General features: G+C 47.8%; 1 protein-coding gene across 15 annotated transcripts in view; it reads right to left on the bottom strand.

The window, feature by feature from the left end:
• FLNB (filamin B) overlaps positions 1–15814 on the bottom strand; it is a 138839-nt gene that overhangs the window by 35839 nt on the left and 87186 nt on the right. For 11 of the 15 annotated variants that reach the window (XR_016394477.1, XM_089918120.1, XM_089918110.1 and 8 more), the window contains 8 exons: positions 13150–13267; positions 10503–10765; positions 8665–9262; positions 7536–7709; positions 6396–6558; positions 5634–5794; positions 2040–2207; positions 899–991 (listed from right to left, as the gene is read on the bottom strand). Coding sequence is in view for 14 of the 15 variants with exons in the window: in XM_089918120.1 (XP_089774246.1) it covers positions 899–991; positions 2040–2207; positions 5634–5794; positions 6396–6558; positions 7536–7709; positions 8665–9262; positions 10503–10765; positions 13150–13267 (1738 nt within the window). In the remaining variant the exon portion in view is untranslated. The remainder of the gene's footprint in view (positions 1–898; positions 992–2039; positions 2208–5633; positions 5795–6395; positions 6559–7535; positions 7710–8664; positions 9263–10502; positions 10766–13149; positions 13268–15814) is intronic. The other 4 variants (XM_089918113.1, XM_022572753.3, XM_089918114.1 and 1 more) reach the window with 1 other exon arrangement.

The raw sequence follows: 15814 nt of genomic DNA, 5'->3' as shown, positions 1-15814 counted from the left end.
AGGCCATAATCAGAGGCCTAAGAAATCACAGGAGAAAGATTCCCCAATTCATAGTTGCAGAAATGACCCTGAGAGACACCTTTAGCTTTCTGTTGGCTGAACTACACTCCGTCGGACCTAGAGTATAATTAAGGAGACTGCCTGCACTTGTTGCTGGAGGGCATATGGTGAAGATGCTTGTTGCAGACATGCTATCCTTGCAAGCTGGTTAGGCATGCTTGGGATGAGGTAATTTTACTCTACAGCCAAGAAAGGGTCAAAGAGTCCAAAACTCTGAACAGCAAAATTTAACCAATGGGCCAGCCAGTTAAAACTTGTATCCAGGGGCTTCCCTGGTGGCGCAGTGGTTGAGAGTACGCCTGCCGATGCAGGGGACACGGGTTCGTGCCCCGGTCCAGGAAGATCCCACATGCCGCGGAGCGGCTGGGCCCGTGAGCCATGGCCTCTGAGCCTGCACGTCCGGAGCCTGTGCTCCACAACGGGATAGGCCACAACAGTGAGAGGCCCGCGTACCGCAAAAAAAAAAAACCAAAAAAAAACTTGTATCCACTTCTGAGCAAAGACCATCATGGCAGCAGCATGCTGGGTGTAGGGCGCAGGGCAGGTGAGGTGCCGATCTCATGAGGGTGAGAGGGCTCTCAATGTGACATCTGCAGGGGATGGTTAGAGGTCACTTTCAAGCATAATCAAGGCATGCATTAGGTTGGTAGATTCTAGATCCCAGTTCTGAACCTGAGTGTCAGGATGCATCAGCTGAAGGGTAGGTAGATTAATCAAAGTGTGGCATACTCATTAAGCAATGCACATGAGGCAGGTACAAGGCAATTGCAGAGTTAAGGCCAGCAAGAGACATTCGGGTTACGTAAATCAGAGCAGCAGCTAATAGGAAAATGCAAACCTGTCTCCATAAAGTCACCCTTCAGGTCCCGTTTAAAGAACTCTGACATGGCTTTCAAGGGGCTGAGCCTTGACTGGGAATCCATCTCATCAACTAAAATTAAAAGGCTGTTATTTCAGAGTCCTCTGTAATAGACGTAGATATCTCAGCAAAGCTTTTCTCTCTTTCTCCCCTCTGCCCTGCCCTGTCTCTCTCTCTCTCTCTCTCTCTCTCTCTCTCTCTGTCCCTCTACCCCGCCCCCACCACACACACACACAGGTCTTGAAGCTCAGTAACTTTGTGGAATCAGATTCCAGCCCTATGACTTCATTTCCCCCAAAACCATTTCTGCTCTGAGCTTCAAAGGGCATAACCTCCTGCTGAAACCCATTAAGGAGAAAGTTCCTCTTCAAAGAAGGAAGCCCTCATCTGCCACTTCTGTGAAGCCAAGAACACATCACTGAGTAAAAATCCAGATAAGTTAAGATATTAGGCAGAGACTGGCACATTTTAAATGCTGGAAGAGGAAGTGTGATCACCTACTGAAAAAGGTAAATTTCAACGCACATCAGGGCTTGTCCCAAAATGGCCTGCTAGCCTCACCCAACCCAAATTCCAGGCTGCAAAAGGGGAGGCCAAGTTGCCAGCAAAGCCCATTCCCTAAGAGACCACCTCTCTCCAGGGAGCTGGGACGATGACAAAGCTACGTGTCACATGGGCTGAGTATTGCTCATTTCCAGAAATTTGGGGTGTGTTCCCACATGAGCACCAAATCCAACACCCATGCAAATCCAGACCCACCCCAGTCACCTCACAAATGCTGAAACACATAATTAAGCAGTTGCGATAATTTTACATGTGAGAGCCCAGATACTACTTGCTTCATCTTTCTACTTTAAAAAAATAAAACAAAATTTTAAAAAGACATTTAGGGTCATATTATTAAATGACAGAAAAGACAGGCCGCCGGAAAAATAACAGGCCTGCCAATTTTTTAAGCATAAACTTCTACAGTTTAGCTAGAACATGGAGCAATAAAGTAATTTAAGAAATTTAACCTAAAGTTCATGACTAAACTCAAAAGCAAAGTGCCTGCTCTGGGTCATGGCTGCCCCAGTCCAGGGCAGGTGAGTGTCGGCAGGAAGCCAGGATGTGTACTTACCTCGTGGGCCCATGACCCTCACTTCCAGTGGGGCCAGGCCGGCCTTGCTGCTGTCCACCGTGAAGGACTGCAAGACACGAGCTCGGACACCCGAGCCCAGCCCAGGGCCAGCGATCTTGACCTTGCTGGGGTCCACAACATCCTTCACAGGAACCCTGAAGGGGCTGCCTAGAAAAGAGGTCACAGGATTCTAAGTACAGCCCCCCCTAGTGCCTGGAGACCCTCCTTGTGTGCACCCAGAATTGCACCATTGCTCTACCCAGGCCCTCACTTACACCAGCCCCAGTCAGTTTCTCCTGCCTTGCTGTGTTGTGCACCCAAGTACACCTACTGTGTACAGACATGGCGCCAGGTTCTGGGCCCAGAGTGCTTAACAGCTCTCCAGGAACCCCATGCAGGAGAAGGATGAGGTAAGCAAGTCACTGTAACATCATACACAACCCATGTTGGGGACTTGTACAAGGTGTTGGTGGAGCACTCAGAAGACAATGAATCTGGTCCCTGGGAGACCAGAGGACGCTTTCCAATAACATATGAGACATATGGGTGAGCAGATGTCACTGAGAAGGGTTTCAAGCAGAGAGATTGGCATGTGCAAAGGCCTGGAGGTGAGGGAGAAGACAGGCTATTGAAGGAACTGAAGGAAGGAACTGAGTGGTGTAAGGAAGGCATGGAGAGGACTCCTGGCCCTGCAATATAGCTAGCACCGCCCTCCCGCCACCACTCATGGCCTTCTTGGTTCCCTGGCCATTTGGGTGAAGCCTTGCTTTCTCCCTGAGTGTAAGCTGTGGTCCCCCTGCATAGCTGACCCCACCGCTGACACTGGGGCCCTCTGACTCTTTGAGGGTATTGATTTTAAAGACTGATGAAGCATGGGAAAGGCAGGGGGATTGGAATTTGAGAAAAGCACTAAACACAGAAACAGGAACTGGGCCAGGACCCTCATGGGATTCCTCTACCAAGGGAGACCAAGTAAGACTTCCCCAGAGGTGGGCCAGAAACAGGAGCCCCAGCATCCCCAGCACCATGCCTCAGGCTGCCAAGTCCATCACCAAGGGGCAACACCCATCTCTTGCAGAAGTTCTCATTCTCCCTGTGACGCCTGGTAGTTAACGATGTCTAACTGCCACAGAAGCCGAGGTCTCTCTGCTTTGTATCCTAGAACATTTGTACTTTGTAGAATTAGGGGTGGTAAATAACAAAGATCACACAAAGAACCAAGGCCCTGGCTTTTTTTAACAATAGCAGGGCTTCAATGGTATCTGATTTCTTGGTTAATTGAAATAAATGGCTGACCCTGGCAGAGACAAGCACCACGCTCCATGCTGGAGTTTAGTGATACAAAAGGGAGTTTTATTTTAAAGAGAGATAGTTGAGGATTTCAGTATCAAGAAGCGATGGCAATGAACTAACTTTGAAGCCAATCTCCAAGTTGGCCTCCAATGGAAGTGGTCTGAACTCAGCATGAAGTAGCCAAGAACCAACAAGGTAACTTTAGGTCTAGAGTGGCAGATACCAGGCAATCTATGCCACTCTCCCATTCTGTGCTCCAGGCAGACATGATCAATCAAACACAGCAGCCTTTCTTCCTGACGCAGTCATCCCACTTAATCCAGTGGTCAAAACAGCCATCACCAACAGACCACAGCTGACCCACCAGAGGAAACCTGGATATGCCATCGCGGGTAAGACAGGATACTTGGTTAAAAATAACCCTACTAGGGGTTTGTGTCAGGCCAGGAAAAACCAGGCTAATATTTAACCAACCAGAATTTCTATGAAAGCAAATTAGAAGCTACCAGGTTGTTGAACGTTTCACAGCAGAACCTCATGCGCTACCTTTGCTATGAAGCCTGACACTAAGACAATCAACCAACGCTTTACTGAATGACTCTGACTGGGAAAATTCTGGGGTCCAGGAGAAGTTGGCATTTGGCTCTGGGAGGCAAAAGAGCCTGAAAAATAAAAAAGAGGCACCATCTACATCTGATGAAAGAAACCCTAAATGGGTCTCTTTCTGTTGTTATGCTCCAAGTTGGCCATTTGCTTCAAGCTTGTGCATCAACCACAGGGGCCCAACCTCTCACCCCCTTCTGCAAGGGGAATTCCAAAGCTGATGGCATCCACCAGATTTTCTCAATAAAGTCAAAATAGTTTTGTTGCCTCCACTACCAGGAAATGCTCATCCCACTACTGCCTGCCTGGTGGGAGCCACCAGGTCATCTGCCCTGGCAACAGCCTTCTACCCATTCTCCAAGCTCTATTCTCCCATCCCATGAAGTGCACAGTTGCAAAACTCCAAAAGGTCCTCTTGGCTCTGTATTGTCCCTGAGCCCCGCTCTCTTTCTTTGTAAACACTTGGCAGGAAACTCACAGATGGCAGGAGCTTTGTCTTGTCTGTGGCTGAATTCTCCCTGACTAGTGATTATAGGAATTTAAAAATCTATATTGGAAGAGCTGCAAGGACAAGCTTGAGGAGAAATGTCATTTTAAATGAATTATGGCTTCAATGAACATCTGAGTAGAATGAGTTTGAGCTGAATTTCAATGCTTTCTGATCAATGTGAAAAAGGAGGAGCGAGCGTTGAGTGTGAGTGTGTGTACACATTTGAACATGATACGGGGAAAGAGCAGACAGAGTCAGGAAAGCATGTGGTCAGTGGACACTCCAGCTTCCTGGAAGTCAATCCACAAACCTGAAAGTGGGGCCCTCAGCCTGCCCCTTCCTCTCTCTGTCTCATCCTGGCTTATGGCCTTCAGAACAACACTGCCCCACCCGAGGTTTCTCCTGCTCTCACCACACATGAGACAAGGCATAAGGTGACTCAGGAGCAGCCCTGGAGTCCTTAGACTTCCGTCCACACCTTACCACACACTCACCTACCCTTCTAGACGTGTGTTGGGTGGCAATCATTTCACTATATAAACAGAATTAGAATCTATGGAGATTCCCCTGCTGGAGCATGAAAGTTGGAGGACCCTTCACTATTTAGGTCATATTTTTTTAATGTTTGAATAATTTATAGCAGTGGTTCTCAACTACAGGTGATTTTGTCCCCTAGTGGATATCTGACAATATCTGGACACATTTTTGGTTGTCACAAAATGGGTTAAAAAAATACCATACAATGAACAGGAAATTATTATTATTATTTCTATTTTACAGCAAGTGTACATACTACATCATTAAACAGAAATTAATATATAAGACCCTGAATTTGTGTGTCATTATCAGCTACCAGGACTGTCAATGGAAAACAGAAAACAAGATGTGTGTAAGACGAATAAGAACTAACCACAAAATAAAGTGAAGATTTTCAACTTTGTAAAGAATCAGCTTTCCTTTAAGATCTAGGTCCTTCAACATGTGAACAATCATTTTCAGTTAAAACTCCAAGCCAATGGATTTTGGCATAATACTGGTCCTCTTAGGAGTTGGGATATTCTTGGAGATGCAGCCCTAAGGAAAATTCTCACTTTGCAGCTACTGCAAATATCAGACAGTTTTTCCCATTCAGTGAGACAAGCAAAATCAAACCCACTTTCATGCAAAAATCAATAATTCTTTGGGTGCCCTTCAGAAGGATAGCTTACCGGGGATGTGGGCTCCTCCATATGTGATATTCACGTCGTAATCCCCTGGAGCAAAGGGGACGTACTCAGCACTGCAACTGCCATCTTTGTTGTCTCTGCAGTTTATCTTTGACTCCGATGGTCCCTCGACAGTTATGCCAAGACCCCCAATTCCTGCCCCTCTGGAAAGTGTGAGTAAAAAGGCCAAGTTGTACTAGTGGTTCATGCCAGTCTGCTTATTTCCAAAATTCCTTTAAAATCCCTCTATAAACTATCCCATTTCGCCAACCAGACTCAACAACTGTGATACCTCTCACACAGGGAATTTCTCAACAGTGTAATATAAATAAAAACAGCTTCGACCCTTCCTTTCCAATGCTTATCCTTCATTGTGGCATTGGCTGGGTCTGAAAGTACAATTCAGATATGAGACTTGTGACCAGTTTTAATAGGAATACTTCTAATGTTTCACTTAAATATGAAATTGGTTCTATATTTTTGAATTATCACGTTAAGTAGCTTCCATCTAGTCCTGGTTTGTTCAGCAGTTTTATGACTATTATTAAGTGCTTTTTGGTACTTTTAAAAGCATACTTGGTCTTTCTCTGTAATATATGTCTCTATGGAAGAAGACGCCTCACATATGAAATACAAAGCCTCCCAAAAGTTGGGAGACCATGATACATATGTAGGATACACCTATAAAACTTCCTGAAAGCAGTTAAACTACTTAGGGCTACTCCTTTTACAGAGTCAACACACAGATCCCAGGACCTTGCTTACCTGGTAACCACAGTAAAGACGTTGGGTTTGTTGGTAAAGGCCTCTTTCAATCCAGGTCCTTGAGCTTGAACCCGAGATGGCTGGCAGCCTTCGGTTACAGCCACTTTAAAGGGACTGTTTGGGATGGGCACATCATCATATGTCACCTCCACTACATGGAGGCCTGTTCAAAACATATAGAAACATATTTGCACAGGAGTCACTTACTTGTGGCAAATAATACTCTAGCGGTCAAGTCTATGTGTTTTCCCATGTTATTCGAAAAGAACAGGTTGAACAAACAGCAAAGTTGGTATGATTTGATTTTTTTAAAAAACACAAACTGTTTGCGCTTTTGTTCACTTGGCAGTCACATACCACCCCCCATCCCCCAATACACACGCAACGCCTCTCCTCCAAGCAAATATCACTAAGTCTATTTTGAAGACAGTCATCTTAAACACACCATCCTGATTTGAGAAAACTCCACCTAGCCACTAACCGAAAGACAAAGAGAAACCCATGAAATAAAATAGACAAGCATCCACGAAAAGAAAGTGAAAATATCTATACCATAAAGTTTAGGGATTATATATCCAGATAATGAGGACATATGGTGCTTTTATTATTTTTATGCTTTATCAAAATTTTAAATTAAAAAATTTAATTTTAAAATTTAAATTCTTAATATTCAAGAAAGAAATTAATTATGTTAAAAAATCGCACAGGGAATTCCTTGGTGGTCCAGTGGTTAGTACTCCATCCTTCCACTGCTGGGGGTTGGGGTTTGATCCCTGGTCGGGGAACTAAGATCCCACAAGCCACGGGGCACGGCCAAAAATAAATAAATAAAGAAAATAGGAGGTAAAAATTAAGGGAGAACTTTCCCCCTTCAGGAAAAAAAACTGCACAAACAAGCAACATGCCATGACATCACCCCATAACCTGCTCAGATGAGGCTGAGGCTAAACACAGCCCAACTGCTACACAACAGGGCCAGCATGCCCGGCACTGAGCAAGCAGGTGGCTCTGTTCGGGAGAGAGGATTCCACATTTCCCAGTCACCGTGCACATGCTTCTGCTGAGACGGTCAGCCACCGGGAGGAAGCAGCCCAGCAGAGCTCTGAACGAGGGTCATGTTCCAAGGAGAAGTCAACTCACCTTTCTCGAAGGGTGTGTATTCCACCTGGTAGGTCCCATCAGCATTGTCTGTGATGAAACACTCGGTGGAGGCCCCTGAGGGGTTGGCAATATGGGCCTTGATGTGGTCGCCTCCGACCTGCGTCAGGGGCCGTGAGTCGACCGTGAAGTCGGTGGTGGCTTCCCGAAACACATCTGCAGAGCAATCACACAGATAAGAATGTCGCTGTCACCTCAGTTTCAGGAGCAAACTCAAGAGCCAAGGTTCTCGGCACTTCAGAACACACTCATTTAGGTGATCGCAGACAACCGGTTTCTCTGACTCAGAATCAGGAATATTAATGCCTCCCCACCTTCAATCTCCTTGGCAAAAGAAGCTTCTTCCTAAGCCAAGTAACAACACAACTGCCTGCACACTTCTTGGGACAAAGGTGGGATCTAGGACAGGTTAAAGGCTGAAGACAGCAAGTGTGGTATTAGCCAGCAGTACATTTTAAACCTTTTTCAGATAAGTGCCAAAAATGCAATATGTTGTGTTTCCACATTTAAAGGAAAAAAAAACAGGGGCTTCCCTGGTGGCGCAGTGGTTGAGAATCCGCCTGCCAATGCATGAGACACGGGTTCGAGCCCTGGTCTGGGAGGATCCCACATGCCGCAGAGCAACTAAGCCCGTGCGTCACAGCTACTGAGCCTGCGCATCTGGAGCCTGCGCTCCTCAACAAGAGAGGCCGCGACAGTGAGAGGCCCGCGCACCACAATGAAGAGTGGCCCCCGCTCGCCGCAACTAGGGAGAGCCCTCGCATAGAAACGAAGACCCAACACAGCCAAAAATAAAAATTAATTAATTAATTAATTAAAACAAAAAACACAAACAAGATTTCTGGCTTTGCCAGGAAAAAAAAAAAAGGGAAAATCTGCTGACAGTGTTGGGAGTGTGAAGAAACAGAAAGCTGGGGCTGGGCAGCAGAAACACCACATGCTCACCCCTTCACTCTGCTCCCCTCTACCGCTCCCTGATGCAGAGACCACAGGTGAGTTATCTTCTACCTGGCCCGACCCCTACAGTCATCTGAGTTTGCAGCCCTGACTCTCTGAGCTTCCAGTGAGCCCCTGTTACTTTGGCAGCCACCCTCTTTATCATGAAACCCACCTTTTCCTTCTATTCCTGGCCCAAAGACTTTGACCCTGCTGGTGTCCACGGCAGGCTCCACCTTGACCCTGGCGGGGAAGTGTGGTACAAGCTCACCGCCGTACTTCATAGTCAGCGTGTACATGCCGGCGGTCAGGGGCACGTAGGTCACCGCATAGGTGCCGTCTTTGTTGTTCTCGATACAGACTTCAGCTTTCGCCCCCGAGTCCGAGACGGCTTCCAGGCCCAGGGCCCCCGGGCCTGCTTCTGAACAGTCCACGCTAAGCAGCCCTGCCTCGCCCACTTTCCCATGCTCCAGCCCTGGGCCCGATGCCACAACTTTGGAGGGATCAAACGGCATTTCAATGTCAGCTTTGAAGGGAGAGCCAGGTATGTGGACTTCTTCAAAGAGGATGTTGACGAAGTACTCCCCGGGCTTTGTTGGGAGGTAGGAGACGGAACAGGTCCCGTCGCCATTGTCCGAGCATTCAATTTTGGCCTCACAAGGACCTTCCACGGTTAGGCCCAAACCTCCAGTTCCAGCTCCTTTGGTGTCGATGATGAACTCGGCAGGCTTGCCCACAAGACCGCCTTCAAGGCCAGGACCGTGGGCCTTCACCTATTTGGACAAAGAATAAAAATCAGACTCTGCCCGAAACTGGTATCGCTGCTCAGCCAGCACCGCTTTCAACAGCCAAGCCTGCGATCGGCAGCGAACTGCCCCTCGATGAAGTGGTCCTTCTCCCTGGGGCCTAACGTGTCACACACACTCACCTACAGCACTGAGTTACAGCCACAAGCAGTGGATGCTACAAACGGCTGAGAAAGGGAGACCTGGCGGTGAACTCATTCAACATGGAAGGGCATGTCAGAGGCATGGCTTTCTCTCTCCTGCCAGGCTTGGCTCGAGGGCTGGAGCTGGACACCTAACATCTAGTCCAACAAACACACTCGGGTTTCCTGGGTTGAACACTCACTGAATGGCTTTCATGGACCTCACTGTTGCTTTGGCTGCTATACCTCCCTCAACAAATTCTGAATAATAAAAAACTGAACTATAATGGTGAGTACATGTCATTATATGTTTGTCCAAACCCATAGACTGTATAACACCAAGAGTGAACCCTAATGTAAACTATGGACTTTGGGTGACAACGATGTTGACATAGGTTCATCTATTATAACGGGTGCACACCACTCTGGTGGGCGATGGTGATAATGGAGAGGTTATGCTTGAGTGGGGGAGGCGGGATCTGGGAAATCTCTGTGCCTTCCTCTCAATTTTACTATAAACCTAAAATTGCTCTAAAGAATAAAGTCTAATGAAAAAATTGTAAAAAAAACCACTTGCTTTTAAAAGAGGGAGGGGATGAGGCTTTCATCTCTTATTCAACAAATAACACAGTTTTATAGGATTCATGCCATTCAAAACACTGGAAATAGTCTCAAACCCTTGACTCAGGGCTACTAGGAAGAAATGATAATGAGTAGAACATATTTTTATACTTCATTATAATAGCTCACTGTGTGTGCCAGATGCCAGACTGAGGCCTCCACACCCACCATCTGACCTCACCCTTACAGGCTCACTTTGAAGCAAGTACCGTTACCATGCTGATAAATGAAGGACAGGAGTCCCTCACCAAAGCCTCACAGCCAGAGCGAAAGAAGGAGTAGGGCTGGGACCCAGCTGCCGAGGGGACCCTTCATGCTGGATTGTAGGAGAGAGAACTACGGAGAACGGGCTGTCATCACAAAACAATTATCTAAAAGGTCTTTGCTGGGCAGAACCAGAGGACTAACTATATGTTATTATCTGCCAACAGAGGACAAGTTCTGGAACAAAAATGAAAGCTGACCTTGGTGGGATCGGGCGGCAGCGAGGCCTCCACCGTGTAAGGGCTCCCAGGCACAGGGTGTCCATCGTAGGTCACGTCAACAGCATACAGCCCCTCCTCCCGGGGAATGTACTTGGCCGTGCTGCTCTCCCGGCCCGTCATGGGCGCCACCAGGCATGGCACAACCTTCCTCGAGGGGCTCAGGATCGTCACGTCCAGCTTCCCCTGACCTCCCGCTCCCCTGGTGTCAATGGCGAACTCCTGATCCTTCCCAACTTCGACTCCTGGAAAAAAGGAAAGAAGCCAAAGGGATGAGCTGACCCTGCAGCAAAAACACAGCTGAGGGCAGAGATGGTTCCTTGGACACAGGACATCTTCTCAGCCTCTACAACAAACACTGGCTGATGCAGGACAAGAGGCAAGACCGAGTAAGAATAATCACCATTCTGGCCTCAATAACAACCAGTACAAGAACATTAATTAATTCCTTATGATATTAATAATGATAGTCATCATTCACTGAATGCATTTTACATACCAGGCATGAGGACGGCACATCATCTCCTTTCATTTTCAACACAACGCTACAGGGTATTTATTAGTAACCAAGGAATTTAACAGAAGGGGAAACTGAGGCTCACGGGGGTTAACTGACTTGCCTGCGGTACATACATATCCAGCAGACCACAAAGCTGGGACTCAGATCTAAATTTACTTGACCCCATAATCTGCAGTAAGTTATAACCTGATACTGTTGTCTCTTCTTTAATTACTTTTGGTGTTAACTTTATATCAAAACACTCCCAGAAGCCAATGTTTTATTTACTAATTCTTGGCAGCAAATTCAATCCTACAGCCAAGAATGCAAAAGTCACAGGGTTGGCCAATGCAGAGGCACTGAAGCAAGCCCTGAGAATTGACTCTCTGTATTGTGCTGATACATGAAAGGTCTTTGCAAAGCAGGGCCACAGAAAACCCATGTGTTACATTTGACAAAAACAAGGAAAGGATCTGAACCAAAACAAAAGCACTGGGAGCCTAGGGTCCCCACCACAACCTAGGGAAGTCCTGACTTGGGCAATACAGGGCCTGCCAAGATGAACAGTTTCAAGCCACAAGCAAAGAGGTCTCGGAGCTCCACATCCCGAAGACTTTTCCTAATTGGCATCATACTTTTCCTAGTTTGGAGTCAAAACCCTCGGTGTCTTGGAGAAAGGAATAACAAGGAGACATGTTAAGGATTAGACAGTGACTATTCTTATGCTTAGAGCTGGCTGCTGCCAAGGAACAAAAACCAACATCGGGCTCTTGCTTCAGAGCCCCCGGAGCTGGGAGCTGGCCTCACTCACAACTCGTACATTTGGGTCACAGGGCACCGAAGGGGCTCACTGAGGGTCCCGCTGAGACCTGGAGAAACCCACAGAACAAGAGGCCTGCCCTGAGGGTGTGCACAAAGCCCCACGTGACCCTGAAACCAGGAGACCATGTACCACTGAGGTGCAGCCAGGCTGTGGCCATGCCAACAAGAGGATGGAGGTGTGAACGTTCTCTAACATAACACTGACGCAAAAAGGCAGGCTGAAGACCTATGGGTATTGCAGGGTAACTTTAGTGCAAAGTAAGCGTTGCCAAACATTTTCTGCTGGCACTAAGTATGTGCAGATGCAGAAAGAAGATGTGGAAGGACAGAAACTAAACTGGTAACTTTGGTTAACCCTATAGGGAGTGGGAAAGGTAATGCTTCAAGTAGAACATATTCTTGTCTGTGATGTCTTTTTTTTTTTTTTTTTTGCGGTACGCGGGCCTCTCACTGTTGTGGCCTCTCCTATTGCGGAGCACAGGCTCCAGACGCGCAGGCTCAGCAGCCATGGCTCACGGGCCCAGCCGCTCCACGGCACGTGGGATCCTCCCAGACTGGGGCACGAACCTGTGTCCCCTGCATCGGCAGGAGGACCCCCAACCACTGTGCCACCAGGGAAGCCCCTTGTGATGTCTTTTAGATGAAAAATGGATTTTTGTATGACCTGTGTAAAAAATACTTTTATGATCACGTGTTAAATTTGAGAAGCTGAGTGACAAGTACATGAGTGTTCATATTGTACTATTCTCTTCACTTTTTCATTTATTCATTCAGTTATTTCATCTATTTAAATGAGCTTGTACTAATAAGATACCTGACAAGCTAAAGGAATATCCAGACTGGGGTGGGGAAATGCACTGTAGTTGTGGTTTCTGAGAGCCCGGAAGTTGGCTTTTATGCTTGACCCTAAGGTGGATTCAGTGGCCAAGGAGTGTTGGCACAATAGAAATTTGTCAGAGGGCAACATGCCCCAAATTCTCTGTCATAAAAACTTTCTGCTGTGATGCCAGCAGCTACCGAGGACTGACTATGACCCAGCTCCTGAATTATTAGCTCATTTAATTCTCACAATATTCCCTTGAGTATTCTTCCCCCACCTCCACGGAACAAATGAGAAAACGGAGGCTTGGTGAGGTGAAGGGGCAGGTAGGGTCACAGAGCTACTCCACAGGATAGCCCTAATTCAAACCTGTCTGTCTGACTGCAAAATCTCATATGGCAGAATTTGCTTCCCTGCAAATTGTCTTTGAAGGGGATGTAACTGCTCTTCAATGACCCATCTCCCCCCACCATTCATGACGCACTTACTGTTTTCCAGCCCATTAATTTTTATCCTGCTCAGATCCAGCGGAGCGGCCACGCTCACCGTGAAAGGGCTTTTAGGGATGGGATCGCCACCATATGTAACCAGAACCTGCATGCTGCCCTGGAATGAGAGAGAAAACCGAGGACACGTTTGGGTACCAACATCCTACCTTGCCGTTTCAACCTGCCTTCCAGGTCTTTCATTCTTCCCAGAGACACAGGGTATAAGACTCCAGCTGATTCAGAAAGCATCTCAGATATATTTCTCTAAGTTTTTGGGCTCCATGGCAAGAATGACAGAGAAATCAGACGAAAAAGAGCAACTAACAACAACAGGGACAGCTTAATGAGCACACCATGCTCATCCTTTTAAGCATTTCCTTAATTCAATCTCAAAACGGTCCTAAGAGGGCGTTCCCACTGTTCTTACCATTTTTCCAGGAGATGAAACTACAGCTCAGGAAGGTAAAATCACTTGCCCCAGTGCAAGAGCGGGGCCTCATGCCCATGGTACCCAAACTTGTGTCAGTCCTAGCCGCTCTGCCATGTTACCTCCCCACCCAGCTAAACGACCAGCCCTGGCCATAGGCAAAGCAGGGAGTCCTGGGGGCCTCTAACCGAACAAAATCTTTTGTCTCCATGTCCTGGGATTTCAGGCCACTAGGCTGCGAAATGAATTTGCAAGAGTTTGCCTGGGGCTGTTCTGAGACCACTGCACAACATCGAAACTCGTGCATCTATGGCAATGAAAGAAAAGTTGCCAGTGTGAAGGCAGACTGAGCCTGTGGGATTGGCAGTCCCCTCGCCAGCAGCCCTGAGGCCATGGAGGCACAGCGCAGCCAGTCCTGGCCCACTCGCTGCTGGCTTCCTCTCTCCACGGTCGGCTGAGTCCCCTCCCTCCAAACCAAGGCTCCATGAAAGCCCACAGCTGTCTCAATAGATTAAGGCCCTCCTCACCTCAAATGTCTGGGCATCACGTAAGAGGATGTGGGAAGGAAGAAGCAAGGGGGAGGGAGGGATGATTCCTTGCAGGAATACAGAGGGCTCGCTAAAATTCAGTCCCTGCTGAAAGCTGTCAAGGACCAAGTGTTAAAAGGGTGTAGCTTTTGGCCTATGAATATTTTCTCACATTCCTTGTGTAATAAAGGAGGGAAAAGACAAGACAAAAATTAGTTGCATCAATGAAGGAGGGAGGACTGACTTTCCAGGATGTATTAGCACTGCACACAAAACCAATGAGCCCACTATCTGAAGAGTATAATATCTCATGGTAAGATGTACGTGGTCACATTCAACAGAGCGGGGGCTGGTTTGTTGCTTCAGCCCTCAAGGCATTGCCAACATGCCAGCTCTTCCCGAGGGTATGCCCCCAAACCCCGAACTCCTCGAGGGCTAGGCCTCCCAGCTAACCAAGGGTCCTGGAAAAACCTTCTCCACCACCCACTAGAATTCAGGAGACCACTTCTCTGGAGTGCCCAAGGAGTGAGGGGAAAATCCTCTTTCAGTTAAGCCCATCTGTCCATAAAAGAAAGCATATTCTCATTACCAGTTATACAAAACACAACAAAACTGAGACAGGAAATTAACTGTACCTTAAATAACCTAATGAGGGGGAGAAAGAAAGCTTAAGAGATTTACACCTGCGATGGCCTGTAGCATTTCAAGATTTCCTCTGAGGCCCCAGCCAAGGAACGGCCTATGCATTTTCCCCAGGAGGCTAGGAAGTGAGGAAGATCTGAGCAGTGACCACCAGTGCATTTCAGAGACTTTGCTGATGGCCACACAGTTGTATTTTATTTATTTTGGGGCCACACCACACGGCACGCGGAACTTCCCCGACCAGGCATTGAACCCGCGCCTCCTGCAGTGAAAGCGCGGAGTCTTAACCACTGGGAAGTCCTGCCAGATGGGTTTATCCTCTCCCTTCCAGGCTTCTGAGACCTTCATCTCATTCTGCACGAGACCCATGAGGAAAGGACCGAGAAAGCTAACCACAGCCCCCTCCTCCAGAGACCTCTGTGACAGCTATGGCCACCAACAGTAATAACCTTTCAAGGGAGGGACTGTTCCCCTGTGAGGCCCAGTGAGCTCCGGGGGCTTCCTAAAGGCGCCACAGCAGCATGTGGAGCTCTCAGTTCCCAGTGGCTCCTGACTCAGCATGTCGGGGAGCTGTTGCCACCGGCTCCTCAAACCACTCTGTTCAGGGAAGCTTGGGGTGAGAAACTGAAGTCATTGAGGCCACAGACAACGAAAAGCACAGAAGGCAAAATCCTCCAGGGAAACTGTCATTGTATAATGGCCCTTCTACCTTTGACCTCTGGGCAGGTCTTCAAGCCCCAGCCCAAGAAGTCCACTCCCCACTAAGGCAAAAACTCTGACCACTGTCTTCCAACAAGAACAGGATCAACCAGCAACGTCCATCACTGGTCCACGGCAGGCAGGTGAGCTGTGGACTGGGGCCCTGCAGGGGACAGCAGCCGCCCGCAGGTGTCACGGAGCAAAGAGCCAGCAGTCGGGTGGGGGCCGCAGTGCCTCACATAGCAGCCCAAAATCTGAGGGTTAAGCATTCACCCTAAGCCAGGATCCACCCTTGTCTCTCCACACACACTCAACAGCTGCATTTCTGGAAAGTTCCAGCCTCTTAATCCCTAAAACCACCACAAGAAGG

The sequence above is a fragment of the Delphinapterus leucas genome, chromosome 10, assembly GCF_059928025.1.
Source record: "Delphinapterus leucas isolate spDelLeu-1000000601 "Yukka" chromosome 10, BTC_Dleu_Yukka2, whole genome shotgun sequence".
In the NCBI taxonomy this organism is placed as follows: Eukaryota; Metazoa; Chordata; class Mammalia; order Artiodactyla; family Monodontidae; genus Delphinapterus; species Delphinapterus leucas.
Note: the sequence above shows the minus strand (reverse complement) of the source record. Positions and strands in the feature narration are given on the sequence as shown.